The 14061-nt window shown below is 37.0% G+C and overlaps 1 protein-coding gene across 4 annotated transcripts in view; it reads left to right on the forward strand.

Moving 5' to 3' along the window:
• LOC121388242 (MORN repeat-containing protein 1-like) overlaps positions 1 to 14061 on the forward strand; it is a 37399-nt gene that overhangs the window by 15109 nt on the left and 8229 nt on the right. For all 4 annotated transcript variants that reach the window (XR_005959958.1, XR_005959959.1, XM_041519511.1 and 1 more), the window contains 8 exons: positions 2192 to 2279; positions 3248 to 3455; positions 5179 to 5299; positions 8351 to 8415; positions 8623 to 8997; positions 10379 to 10630; positions 12113 to 12178; positions 12969 to 13104. Coding sequence is in view for 2 of the 4 variants with exons in the window: in XM_041519511.1 (XP_041375445.1) it covers positions 2192 to 2279; positions 3248 to 3455; positions 5179 to 5299; positions 8351 to 8415; positions 8623 to 8997; positions 10379 to 10630; positions 12113 to 12178; positions 12969 to 13104 (1311 nt within the window). In the remaining 2 variants the exon portion in view is untranslated. The remainder of the gene's footprint in view (positions 1 to 2191; positions 2280 to 3247; positions 3456 to 5178; positions 5300 to 8350; positions 8416 to 8622; positions 8998 to 10378; positions 10631 to 12112; positions 12179 to 12968; positions 13105 to 14061) is intronic.

Here is a 14061-nt window from a genome sequence, read left to right on the forward strand (position 1 = left end):
TTTGTACATGTAGATTATTGCCAAATCTACAACTGTAATAATACTAAATGATAATGTAATGAAAAGTGTGTGTGGAATTCTTGCTGCAGCTAGTGTGCCTAATGTTGATGTGGTTCAGTGGCATATACTTACACTATAACTATATAACTAGCACAAAGTGTACGACAGTTTGGTTTATGGAATTTATTTTTAAATATATACATAACACTTCTAAAATAACATTTTAATTCAATTTTTTAGTAAACCACAGTACTAAAGTCACAGCCATCAGTAATATGACGTCATCACGATTAGCACACATTAGTTTGACGTCACGCATTTTAACTAAATCTTTGAAAACGTTACGCTCAGGTACACAGGTATTGTTGGCTTGTAAGCAAATGACCCATCCATAGCAACACATTACCTAGAGACCTTGCAAATTTGCATACCATTATTAACCGGGTTAATACACTAAAATTATCACATGGGTATATGGCGTGGATATCATGGAGAAGTTATAGGATATATATATATTATTATATTATATTATTATTATTATTATGTATATATATATATATATATATATTATATATTGGCCATACTACTTTCTGCATATATATAACAAATGTATACAGCACTCTTCCTTATTTTGTAGAACATTAAACTGGGTGGTCTATTCTAGCTGCGTCAATAATGAAAATATATATACTTGAAATAGCATGCAGCCTTGACTATTTTTAGATTTTTACTCCCATAAATGTGTTACGAGGTGCAGTGAGTTACAGGATCAATCACTGTCAATGGCTGGTACATCAAAAGTTGTTGTATTCACTGTCATGTCTGTGGGGAAAATGCATAAAACAGATTACCTTGCTTTGTTTCAATCTCTCTCGACCATAAGTCGAAAAATCTATTTTTATGTTAGATGCCAAATATTTAGCTGTAGTTTAACCGTGAGCTGAGGTGTCAAATGAATATTCATATACTAACCTTTCTGCTTCATCTATAAAGACCAATGTATATAAAGAGTTTTGTTCAGTTGTAATACAGTACACATGTATATATGGTAAGCGAAACTGGCACTGCTGTATATTGTAATACATGTATTAACTGTGTGCTGTGGTTTAATAGTGCTCACATCTGTATGCATGTTCTTCTCACCGCTGTGGCATGTGCAGTAATAAAACTAAATCTAATACTAATACTATCAAAATTAAATGTTTACCTTATTCCGAGAAAGACTCGAATAGTTGTTTTGTTATTTATATTTTAGAACCAGTAATTTAAAAAGTATACTGTTAAATTTAGAATAAAAAATCATACATATTTGTATTGTTCTGTTACAAAATATGTATGGAAAAATATAGACATGTCTATGATATCACTGATATGTTAGTCTTATTACATTGAAAAACTGAGGATTATGTTTAAGATTTTCCTTATAAGTTATTACCATATCAGAAAAATGAGGACAATAAGTTACATATCATTTATAGATTTTATTGTTACCATGTTGGAAATTTTTTTGTTTCTGACTAAGATGATGTTTATAGGTTACTGGTATTGTTACCATAATAAAATATTGAGAACTACCATAAGATATTGGTTATAAGTTACTGTTACCATATTGGTAAATTGACGATTGCATAATTGTTAATTATATATTATTTTTACCATATTGAAAAATTTAGAAAACTCTGTAAAATATCATTTAGAATATCCCTACATTAAAAAATGTGGCATGGCAGTATTTAATGTTAATCATGTTTCCTGTAAAGTATGTACATTTACTCAGTCTTGCTATCAAACGTTACTGTAGATGTTTATGTTTCTTTTGTGTTAAAAAACAAACCAAACAAAGACATGCAATGAATAAAAGCACAGGCTATTCTATAAAAGTACATTTAATTTGTTTGTTATATGACAAATAATAATCTTCTACATTTACATTTGTTTAAAAGATACCTAATTAAAAATTACATATTTTTATTGTATTTTAATGACCAAAAAGCAGATAATATGACTAAACAGAATGTGATATTGAACATATTGTTTGAAATTATGTTTTAAAAAGTCTATCAAGATATTAATGTTTCAAGTGGATTTCTTTCACTAGTGTTACAGAAAAATGTGTGATCATAACAACCATAATATAATAATAATGTAATATTCTTGTTCTGTTATTAAAACTGTTCATCTTGATTGATAGAAACGGTGATTACTACAAAGGCTATTGGGTGATGGACAAGAGGCAGGGTCACGGACGACTAGTATGTGCGGATGGAACCATATATGAGGTAGGTGATCAGTACACATATGTTTTAAGGTAAATTTAAATGCTTCGCTGGCTGTAAAACAATTAAAATAAAACATTATTTGCTGTTATTTGATTAGGCTATGAGGCAACAGCAAGCTTGCTCTCTCATGACCAAATGTCAAATTTCCCTTTCATTGCCTTTCTTTTACTTCCTTCCCTTTCCCTTCCCATCCTTCCCCTTCCCTTCTTCTTCCCTTACCATCCCCATCCCTTCCCTTTCTTCTACTTTTATTCTCCTTTCCATCCCTTACCTTCCTCCTCTTTTAGCTTTCCCATCCCTTTCCTAGGCTTTTTTTGCTTAACTTCCATTACCTTCCTCTTCAATTACCTTCCCAATCCTTTCCCTTCCCTTCCCTTCCCTTCCCTTCCCTTCCCCTCCCCTCCCCTCCCTCCCCTCCCCTCCCCCTCCCCCCCCTCCCCTCCCCTCCCCTTGTCTTCCCTCCCTTCCCTTCCCTTCCCTTCTCTTCCCCTCCCCTCCCATCCCCTCCCCTACCTTTCCCTCCCCTCCCATCCCTTCCCTTTCCTTCATTTCCGTTCAACTCCCTCCCCTCCTCTCCCCTCCCCTCCCCTCCCTTCCCTTCCCATTCCTTCCCATTCCTTCCCGTCCCTTACCTTCCCTCCCTCCCTCCCCCCCTCCCCTCCCCTCCCCTCCCCTCCCTTCCCTTCCCATTCCTTCCCATCCCTTACCTTACTCTTGCCTTACCTTCCCCATCCTTTCCCTTTCTTTTACTTACTTCCCTTCCCCTTTCATTCCCTTGTCTTCCCTTCTCCTCCCTTCCCTTCCCTTGTTTTCTCATACCTTCTCTTCCTTTACCTTCCCTTCCATCATTAAATTTCCCTTAAATTCTCTTTCCCTTCCCTTCTTTTCTTTTACCATCCTAACCAAACAGTGTACAGACCACTGCTGGGCTGTCATTATTAAAATTACATTCCTTTCATCTGTCGCAGGGTCAGTGGTACAATGACTTGTTTCACGGCGATGGTTTCATGGAACACGCATCGGGGATTCTGTATTCTGGACAGTGGGTGAATGGTCTACCCGAGCGGATGGCCGCGAAGATTGTGATAACGAACACCACAGAGATCGACATCAAACAGGGAGAGACGTTCTCCATCACTGTGGAAGTGAGAGATGGTGCAGATGAACTCGTGGAAGGTGAGCAGAAAACATTGCATACAGTCTAGGGAGCGATGTAGACCAGTGGTAGAGCACTTGCCTGATGTGCGGTCTGTCTAGGATCGAGTCTCATCAGTGGGCCTATTGGGCTATGTCTCGTTCCAGCCACTGCACCACGACTGGTATATCAAAGGTCATGGTATGTGCAGTCCTGTCTGTGGGATGGTGAATATAAAAGATTTCTTGCTACTAATGGAAACATTTTTCAGAATTACAAAATGTTTGACATTCAATAGCCGATGATTAATAAAATCAATGTGCTCTAGTGGTGTCTTTTGTGTACAGTCTGACCTGCTTCATACAGCTACCTGTCTTATAAGATCACCTTAATATTCTCGCAAATCATATACTAAAAGACAAAAGTTAATGTGACACACAAAAGACAAAGATAATTGATGATTTGTTTTTACTGCCGTGTATGAAACATTATAACATGGAAAGATAAATGTCAAAAGGTATGGAAACAAGCAATAGTCCATGAAAAGGGCACACCTGCCATATGCAAATAAGCCACATCACTAGAGGGGATCCAGAGCGAAGTTCACACAGTCAGTAGTTAGTGTGTCCACCTTGAGCACTGATACAGGCCTGGCACCGTCATCTCATTGAGGCCACTAAACGCTGGAGAAAGGGATGGTATGGGCTCTGAGGGTTGCTGGCTGCTTCGTGGTTCGGATCCATGTGTCTTGGTGAGGGGTTATCACGGGTGGTCGGCCGCTACTGGGACAGTCCCTAACTTGGTTGTTTTGTTGATATCATTGCCATAAGTGCCATATGGTGTTTCTGTGGACATTGAATTGATGTGCGACGTCACGCTGCGAGGTCCCAGATTCAAGCATTCCTATGACTTGCCATCAGTCATTTTCACTGAGGAGTCGCATGACGAAATTGCATCAAACAGTTCACTAACAGTGTTTTTTTTACTTCTGGACTTCTGAAGGCTGCACAGAGTGGCAATGATTTGCGACTGAATGCCTTGCCTTTTATGGTGAACACTGGACAGCATTTCTCCCGAATATTCCATGTTTCTTGCACAATGCATGCAATCGCTGCAACAACTGCTTGCTTGCATTTCTTTGAGCTGTTTCATGCACATTTTCTCTGGTTTACATCCATATATCCATTCACAAATTTATTACTCCAGACAATCAATGTCACAATTACTTTCGCCTTTGAGTATATGATATTATACAAGCTGACCCTATTTAAGCAATAACATGTGTTAGGCCCAAAACACACTAAAGCTAGGTCTGAGTTTGCTGCTGTTAAAATATAGCACATGAACTGTAGTTTGCGCCAGCACAGATGTGGTGTGTTTTGTCATATTTGATTCAGTGTGTTTCTTTTTTGATGGTACTATACTTATCAGACCCAGACCCAGACCCAGACCCAGACCCAGACCCAGACCCAGACCCAGACCCTGACCCTGACCCTGACCCTGACCCTGACCCTGACCCAACTATGTATTCAGGACAGCAGGCGTGAACTTGGATATAAACACAAAAATGGATTCAAAATGTTCCATCGTATTAGATTGACTATAAATTGCAGCTGGTTTTAGTCAAATTATCTGAAGCAGTCATAAATATTTGGCATAACAGAACTTGCTGAGCTTTATTTTACAACTATTCATGCTAAATGTTAGAAGATATATTACTATTTGAACTACGACCATAATGATTTTTACATTGTTTAATTTCAGATCAAGGGAGAGAACTCCATATTATAGCAGGTTATAAATATTATGCACCACTGGGGTCGATGGAACCTGCATTATTCGACATGATAGAAGACATGGAAGATAAACCTATTAGCACACCATTGTAAGATGTGATTTTTTTACTTATGAATTTTTAATTTCGTTTGGCAGTGTTATTTAGGGTGTTCCCGAAGTGGCCAGTAACTGTCATTCCAAAAATCGTCTTTTGGAGATGGAAGATCACAAACAAGCATTTACTTATTTCCACAAAAGGGTTTTAACATTTTGGAGTGGGGAATACTGGACAAATGTTTTCATATCAAAGAATAATGTATATAGGGAATAACTGGTTACTGTCTTAAGATATCAGCTTTATCTTGCGAAGGTTAGAAGGGCGAATGCAGCAAGGCCATTCAACCTGAGCAGGATAAAATCGATATCTTAAGACAGTAACCAGTTATTTCTTTTATCCTGCAATCCTACAGGAATATTTGAAAAATCGTTATTTATTCCAGTTTTGTGTACGCAAATCGATTATTGTCAACCTAGCAAGGCTTTTGCCGTATGACGTCATTATTTGTAAGAAGCTAGCTACATTCTGTCACATTAAAAAAGTGTTTCTGCACTCTCATTCATAAATAAATATGCAAGTTTTGTATTGTTATCGCAAAACTAAAAGTTATTTGTATTTACTGTACTGATTTAAAGAGTATGTTTATTGAAAATCTACTCTGAAATACTCGAGTCGAGTCTGACTTATGTCACGTGATCTATATATTTGATCAATCACCGAAAATATAGAGATTTATCTAGTCATCATATCTTGCCAATGTATACAGTGATTGCTGGATAAAATTATATATCTCTTGCAGTGACTATGATATTGTTATTTACATGCAGTCATTCAGTGTTTCATGTATAATTTTATATCTCTTGCAGTGACTATGATATTGTTATTTACATGCAGTCATTCAGTGTTTCATGTATAATTTTATAACTCTTGCAGTGACTATGATATTGTTATTTACATGCAGTCATTCAGTATTTCATGTATCATTTTATATCTCTTGCAGTGACTATGATATTGTTATTTACATGCAGTCATTCAGTGTTTCATGTATAATTGTATATCTCTTGCAGTGACTATGATATTGTTATTTACATGCAGTCATTCAGTGTTTCATGTATAATTTTATATCTCTTGCAGTGACTATGATATTGTTATTTACATGCAGTCATTCAGTGTTTCATGTATAATTTTATATCTCTTGCAGTGACTATGATATTGTTACTGTAAAACATGAAAGTAATGCGCGAGAGAAACTAATGCAAAAAATGCATATAGGTATTTGACGCATTAATTTACCACGCATTTATAAAAAAACAAATAAAAGCATGAATCAGTGAACAACAGCAGTTTCATTTCACTTAATAATTATCTCAAACAATTCATTAAAACAATAATGTTTAAACACATTCACATACCAATTACAAAGTGTTTCGGTTCGGTTTCACATCTCAGATAGTTCGTTCAATTTTACAAAACATCAAGCAAGCCTGCTTTAATCCAACCCCGTTTGATACAGTCTGTGTCTTTCTTAATTGAGTCAAAACAATTGACAATCCAGCGAGAATGAATGGGCTTTAGCACACTAATCCTCAAGTCCACCCGGAAGTCTTTGTTGTTTTTTAAATTGATCGCCACTTGATCACCATACCACCTAGTGAACTGTTGTTTCAGTGCAACTTTGTAGTCACCGTTCACGGAAAGATCCATCGGCTGAAGTTCGCCAGTGCATCCGGCTGGAACAAACTGCACCTCAAAACCACGTTTGTATAACAATTGTAAAAAACTGTCACACCTGTGAGCAGCGAACACATCAAAGATGGCAATTGACTTTTGTCGTGCTGGAAGACCAAGTTGTTTTTTCACACGTATCGTGTACGGTACAAGAACTTTATCTACGTACTCAAGCATACTGTCTTCGTTACTCCAGTGATTGGCTGTGTGGGTCACGTGCCAATCTTCGGGAAAGTCGAAACGCGGGAGACACTTGTCGGTGAGGCCTTTGTAAATGACCTGTGGTGGTAAAAGATCGCAAGCTGCTGTGCTACCTAGTAACATGGTCACTTCTCGTTTGTCATCCAGTCCAATAATACCAACCTGCTTTGACCCCTGTGAAACTAATGTCCAGTTGGATACCCCTGGCAGTCGCTAAAACAGTACTTCTGTTTACAATTCCACCTGCTTCACGGATAGCAATAACATGTTCTTTAACGAGTTTGTCCAACTCACCTAACAACAGAGGTCGTCCACGTTGCTTGTGCACAAGTTCTGTGACGTCAGCGAGTTTGTCATTTTTCTTGGCGGCAATGTAAGCTTTTTTTCATAACACGAACAGCACTTTCTCCAAGACTGACATCAAACAAACTGCTGAAGTGTTTGGCCGCCCGGGTATTGCCGTTCTCTGCAGCATACTTGGCTATCTTGGCCCTTGTTTCAGGAGAGAAGTGGTTGTTCACTCGTTTTCGTTTAACCCCACGTCGACTGACGACTGTTTCCGGGGTTTTGCTGTCTTCTACTATAGTTTTGTTGACCGTTTCCATCCGGGCAGCTTTTTCGGGAGTTGACGCTTTACTTGGGTCTGGCAAACCTATCTTCACGTTACTCGAAACGTGAACGTATTTCCACATGATTACAATTATTGGATAAAACAATACATAGGTTACTCTCTATATATAGGTAGCTTAGTTTAACAGTGAGTTAAATGTGGCAACTCGTAACTTATTGAATAACGTCACTGAGTAATACATGTCGTACTTGCAGCAAGTTGTTTTCACACCAATAAAATGGCATTAAGCAAAACCTACCTAGCATTCACAGTTATTACAAACACAGCCATTGTATGACACAATTAGCTTGTCGCCTTTTCACCGCAAGCATCGCGCTAAGTAAACAAGTTGTCTTACGGTCAGCGCATTAATTAATACACGCATTTTTGACAGAGCTGTGGTGGCGCATTATTTTATACACGCATTAATTTCATGTTTTACAGTATTTACATGCAGTCATTCAGTGTTTCATGTATAATTTTATATCTCTTGCAGTGACTATGATATTGTTATTTACATGCAGTCATTCAGTGTTTCATGCATAATTTTATTTCTTCTGCAGTGGCTATGATATTGTTGCATACCCTCTGACTGACCAGCTGATAGAAGAGGAGAAACCTGAAGAAGGTAAATTAGATGGTGACAGCTCCATTATTTAATTACCAAATATTTGACATCCAGTAGCCGATGATTAATAAATCAGTGTGCTCTAGTGGTGTCGTTAAACAAAGCAAAGTTTATTTTTAAAAAGGTTTATGTGTTACACACCAAATAGCCCTATTTTAAAATGTGCTGATGTATCGCTAAACATTCCTTTCTTTTCCTTTCTTCTAGAGGCTGACAAAGAACAGCCAGAAAAGGGAGACAGCGAAGAAACGGTAGATGGAACAGATCTCACAGATTCATCAAAAGACCTGCAAGAGGGTGAAGGACAGAAGAACGAACAAACGGAAGAAGAGAAAGAAGAAGCTCAGAAGGAAGACACAGCAAAGAAGGAGGAAGCTGCAAAGAAGGAAGACACAGCAAAGAAGGAGGAAGCTGCAAAGAAGGAAGACACAGCAAAGAAAGAAGAAGCTGCAAAGAAGGAAGACACAGCAAAGAAGGAACCAAAGAGTGATGCAATGGATGGAAAGAAGGAAGAAGAGAAGAAGGATGGAGAGAAGGATGCTGATGGTAGCCGACCAGATTCTCCCAGTGGGAGTGACGCAGGTATGAGGACATGTTAATTGTTTCATTTCTGTTTAAAATACCGTGTCAGCAATATACTGACGATCAAAAGAAAGTGTGTCGATCAGTTTTTCGAAATAGTGAAAATGACACAAAACAGGTTGATGTAGGTGTAGGTGTTGTATTTTGAAAGTATAATATTTTTGTGAAATAAGAACACTAGTTACCATCAACGATCACAAACAGCACTTGGGATAAAATGTGTGATTTCAAATTTTGTTTTTCCCCTCCCCAGTGCATTGTGACTAAATGTGATATATTCTTAGCTGTATAATATTTACGTTATTTACAAATAAAATCTTTTTCTAATAACAGTACGAAATACAAAATGTCTGCAATGTTTTTAAAATTGAAATATCCATTTTCATTTCATGTATGTAACCTAACCTCGCACCTGTTTGCATTTTCTTTCCTCCAAACCGCTATGTCCAACCCATACAACAGTCGTATTAAATTGTATTAAATTGTATTATATTGTATTAAATTGTATTATATTGTATTATATTGTCTTATTTCTCTTTAATCACTAAGGGCGGGACGTAGCCCAGTGGTAAAGCGCATGCCTGATGCACGGTCGGTCTAGGATCGATCCTCGTCAGTGGTCCCATTGGGCTATTTCTCGTTCCAGCCAATGCACCATGACTGATATATCAACGGTCGTACTATATATATGTGCTATCCTGTTTGTGGGATGGTGCATATAAAAGATCCCTTGCTACTAATGGAAAATGTAGCAGGTTTCCTCTCTATGACTGTGTCAAAAATGACCATATGTTTAACATTCAATAGCCGATGATTAATAAATCGATGTGCTCTAAACACAAAATGTTCATAGCTGTATCATGTCTGGACTGCATGTCATTAAAACACTTCTACTACCGGCCTCGGTGGCGGCGTGGTTAGGCCATCGGTCTACAGGCTGGTAGGTACTGGGTTCGGATCCCAGTCGAGGCATGGGATTTTTAATCCAGATACCGACTCCAAACCCTGAGTGAGTGCTCCGCAAGGCTCAATGGGTAGGTGTAAACCACTTGCACCGACCAGTGATCCATAGCTGGTTCAACAAAGGCCATGGTTTGTGCTATCCTGCCTGTGGGAAGCGCAAATAAAAGATCCCTTGCTGCCTGTCGTATAAGAGTAGCCTTATGTGGCATCAGCGGGTTTCCTCTAAAAAAAAAACGTGTAAGAATGACCATATGTTTGACGTCCAATAGCCGATGATAAGATAAAAAATCAATGTGCTCTAATATCGTCGTTAAATAAAACAAACTTTATTAAAACACTTCTGCTGATGGCTTCATATGTTGAGGTTTCATTATATGAATATTCATTTTTTTAATATTTAAAAAAATTATATATTCAGCTTCCGAGTCATGTCACAGTAAAGTCGAGTTGTTTGGCGACATTGGCGACACGGCTGTCAGAGATCCGGTTGTATCCAAGCCACTGCCTCCCCCGGTCAACAACAAGAGAACAGGAAGTGGCAAGTGCTGCTGGGAAAACCTCCATCTTGCTCCACCGCCCCCAATGTACAGACCTTTCCTGGTGATGGAACAAGTGGAGAAAAGTAAATCAAAAACCAAAGTTTCAAAGGACAGAAGTGGAGAAAAAATAGGTAAAAAGTGTTCTTCGCTTTCAGTTTGTCACATACTGCAGAGATGGGCCCCCGTTCTACGAAACGATCTTAGCCTTAAGATTACCTTAAGCGCATAGCTACCCTATGGACTTAAGTTGATCTTAGGGCTAACATTTTGTTTTTAAAATCTTGATCAGCAATATTTGTGAAAATTGATTAGCAACTACTGTTTAATGTTCTAAAATTGTGTAGCGATCTCTGAAACTTGTGTAGCGAATCACAATGTGATACTGAACAAAATGTTCCCTGTACTGATGGAAAGAAATAAAGGATCACAGCAACACTAACAGGAAAGAGTTGCTGCATCGAAAACCCTCATCCATAGTGTCCACAAGTGAACTGTGTTAATGGGATTCAGTCCTATGTTACATCTTTGTACTTCTTACGGACATCACCGGCCTCGATGGCGTCGTGGCAGGCCATCGGTCTACAGACTGGTAGGTACTGGGTTCGGATCCCAGTCGAGGCATGGGATTTTTAATCTGGATACCGACTCCAAACCCTGAGTGAGTGCTCCGCAAGGCTCAATGGGTAGGTGTAAACCACTTGCACCGACCAGTGATCCATAACTGGTTCAACAAAGGCCATGGTTTGTGCTATCCTGCCTGTGGGAAGCGCAAATAAAAGATCCCTTGCTGCTAATCGGAAGAGTAGCCCATGTAGTGGCGACAGCGGGTTTCCTCTCAAAATCTGTGTGGTCCTTAACCATATGTCTGACGCCATATAACCGTAAATAAAATGTGTTGAGTGCGTTGTTAAAGAAAACACTTCTTTCTTCTTACGGACATCAATACACTAATAGTGACTGAAATATTGGTCTACAATACCAAGTTTTCTCTTATTGTTTTCTCTCTCTATATTGTTAGATTAATATCTAGGGGAAATAATTATATAAATTTTGTGATTTTGTTTTGGTTCATTGTCTTATTGAGATTTAATTTTGAGATTTATTTAAGATTTATTTAAGATTTATTTTCCATAAAACGAAGTTACAAAAGAGTACTCTAAATGAAACTGGAGTTAAAAATTTCATCAAAGACAAGTTACAAATAAAGAAGTATATATATTATAAAAATTGTTTACATACACAATTCACCGACAACTGAGAACGTTGGTTGAGAGTTCTAGAATGCTATAGTTGACACTTACTACTTTTATTACATATGTTTTAATCACGATGCCAGTTTGGGAAGTATATCTATCTATCTTTTATCCTTACCTTATATTCTTATTTCCACTTTGTAATTGCTCTAGTTCATTCTGATATATGATATATTATTTTCAGATAAAGATTATGTAAAGTCAGTTTGCTGTATGTAACATGTAAGGTAATGAACTCGGAGCCCCATCCCTGACATTAGCATAAGACATTTCTGGGGCAGTAAACTTTTTAAAAAAAACCACCCAGAAAAAAAAAAAAGATTTAATTTCCCTTTGTTTTTGTGTGTGATTTTATTTTAGATTCTAAGAGCACGGGTAAGGGTAAACAGAAGAATATATTAACAGACGAAATGTATCCAAGGACGGGTAAGTACACGGGATGATAAACACCCTTTAAGGAGACATACATTTGAAAACATCTCGTACCGAGTTCTTCTATTTACTATATCAGCTATATATATATATATACATTCACTAATATTGTATGTTACACCAATAATGATTTTTCAGTGAGAAATTATCTTTATTTCCCAGGTTATAAGTTAATAAATAAATTTATTAATTTACATGACTGGTTACATATAAAATTTATAAAACAAGCTGCAGATAAATAATTAGCATGAATGTCGGGCTGATATTTGGAAGTAAATATTGAGCCAGTTTGTAGCCATATTGTTCTGTTTGTTTGAGTGGTGGTGGTGTTTTTTTGTCTACTACTAAAAAGCTTCTTATTCCCGAGTTTGCTGCAATTTTTAAGATGTTATCGACTTACAGAGCCTTTAATAGTAATTGCAATTACATATCACTTATATGGTTCTGCTTAAAATATTACTAGCTGTATATTAAACGTTTTTCTAATCATTCTAATATTTGTACTAGGTTTTTCATTTCATTTCCTAAAAACATTTTTTTTCCCGTACATACGAAATTATTTGAAGACAAAATCCAGTTTGGGCTTCTTACAAATATTAAGACGACCAGAAACACATTGAATATACAGACACTGATATTCTGAACAAGAAAATATATTTAATATGAAAGTTTAATCATAGAAATATTGTATTAGTCGGAAACATCTTACAATGCAGCAAACTCAGGAATGTCCCTTTAAAAAGATTTATCTGCCACTCTCTTTATTTTTCTACCTTTTGTGCAGGAGAGTATGTGATTATGGTAATGGATGCAACGAATCCTCCCTTCCTGAACCACACCCTAGAACCAGCCTTCATGCTCGTCAAGCTGAGGAAACTGCCAGTGAAAAAAGTGATCGTTAAGAAGGCCTCAAAACCAAAGTAGGTTGTCTGCCTCTTTTTTCAGGGGCTTCTGTGTAATGTTTAACTTGTGTTGTGACCTACGCCATTGTGTTGTGTTGAGAGCACAGACTGTGAATATTTAACAGAATCTGAATTCTGAACAAACAATGACTTCTCAACAAAGACTGTGAAAGTTTTGAACAAAAGTCTGAACAGACTGTAAGTTCTGAACAGACTTTAAAGTTCTTAACAGACTATGAGTTGAGACTTGATGACGAGACTACAAGTAATTAAAGAAACTTTCCTGAGGTTGCTGCCAATTTATCATGTTTCTCAATGATGAAGCCTTTTTAATGACTAAAATTACGTATTAAATACATTTTTCTGCTTGGTTTATTGATAAACCTATCACTAATTTCATACATAAGAACAAATATATATATTTATTATATAACATTTAGTGAAATGTTTTAAAATTATCAGTGAAATAAAAGTGTTATCAGTCACTCAGTGACGATAACACATTTTAGAGTGAAAATTTCACTCTAAAATGTGTTCTTGTCACTGCAGAAACTGTTATCTTCACTGTAAGAAAGCCGGAACTATTTTACGGCTGGCATTTTAAAAATAAAGGTAAATTGCCAAAAGTTATATAATAAATAGAACATTTCATGTTTTTTGTCAGATATGATTTATATCTCATCTCGTGAAGTTTGCAATCATATCTCACATGTCACTCATGAGATATGATTGCAAACTTCACTCTATGAGATATAAATCATATTTGACAAAAAAACATGAAATATTCTGTATATATTAATAGTAAGTAAAACGAGGTCTGAGGGATGCTACAAACATTAGGATGATCCAACACACTTTGGATATACAGACACTGACATTTTAAACTTGAAAATGTTGTTAATATTTAATTTTAACAGGTTTTTGTTAGAAAAATCTTACAATAGCATCAAATTCAGGAAAGTCTCTTTAACGGAC

This window comes from Gigantopelta aegis, chromosome 14 (assembly GCF_016097555.1).
Source record: "Gigantopelta aegis isolate Gae_Host chromosome 14, Gae_host_genome, whole genome shotgun sequence".
NCBI classification, from domain to species: Eukaryota; Metazoa; Mollusca; class Gastropoda; order Neomphalida; family Peltospiridae; genus Gigantopelta; species Gigantopelta aegis.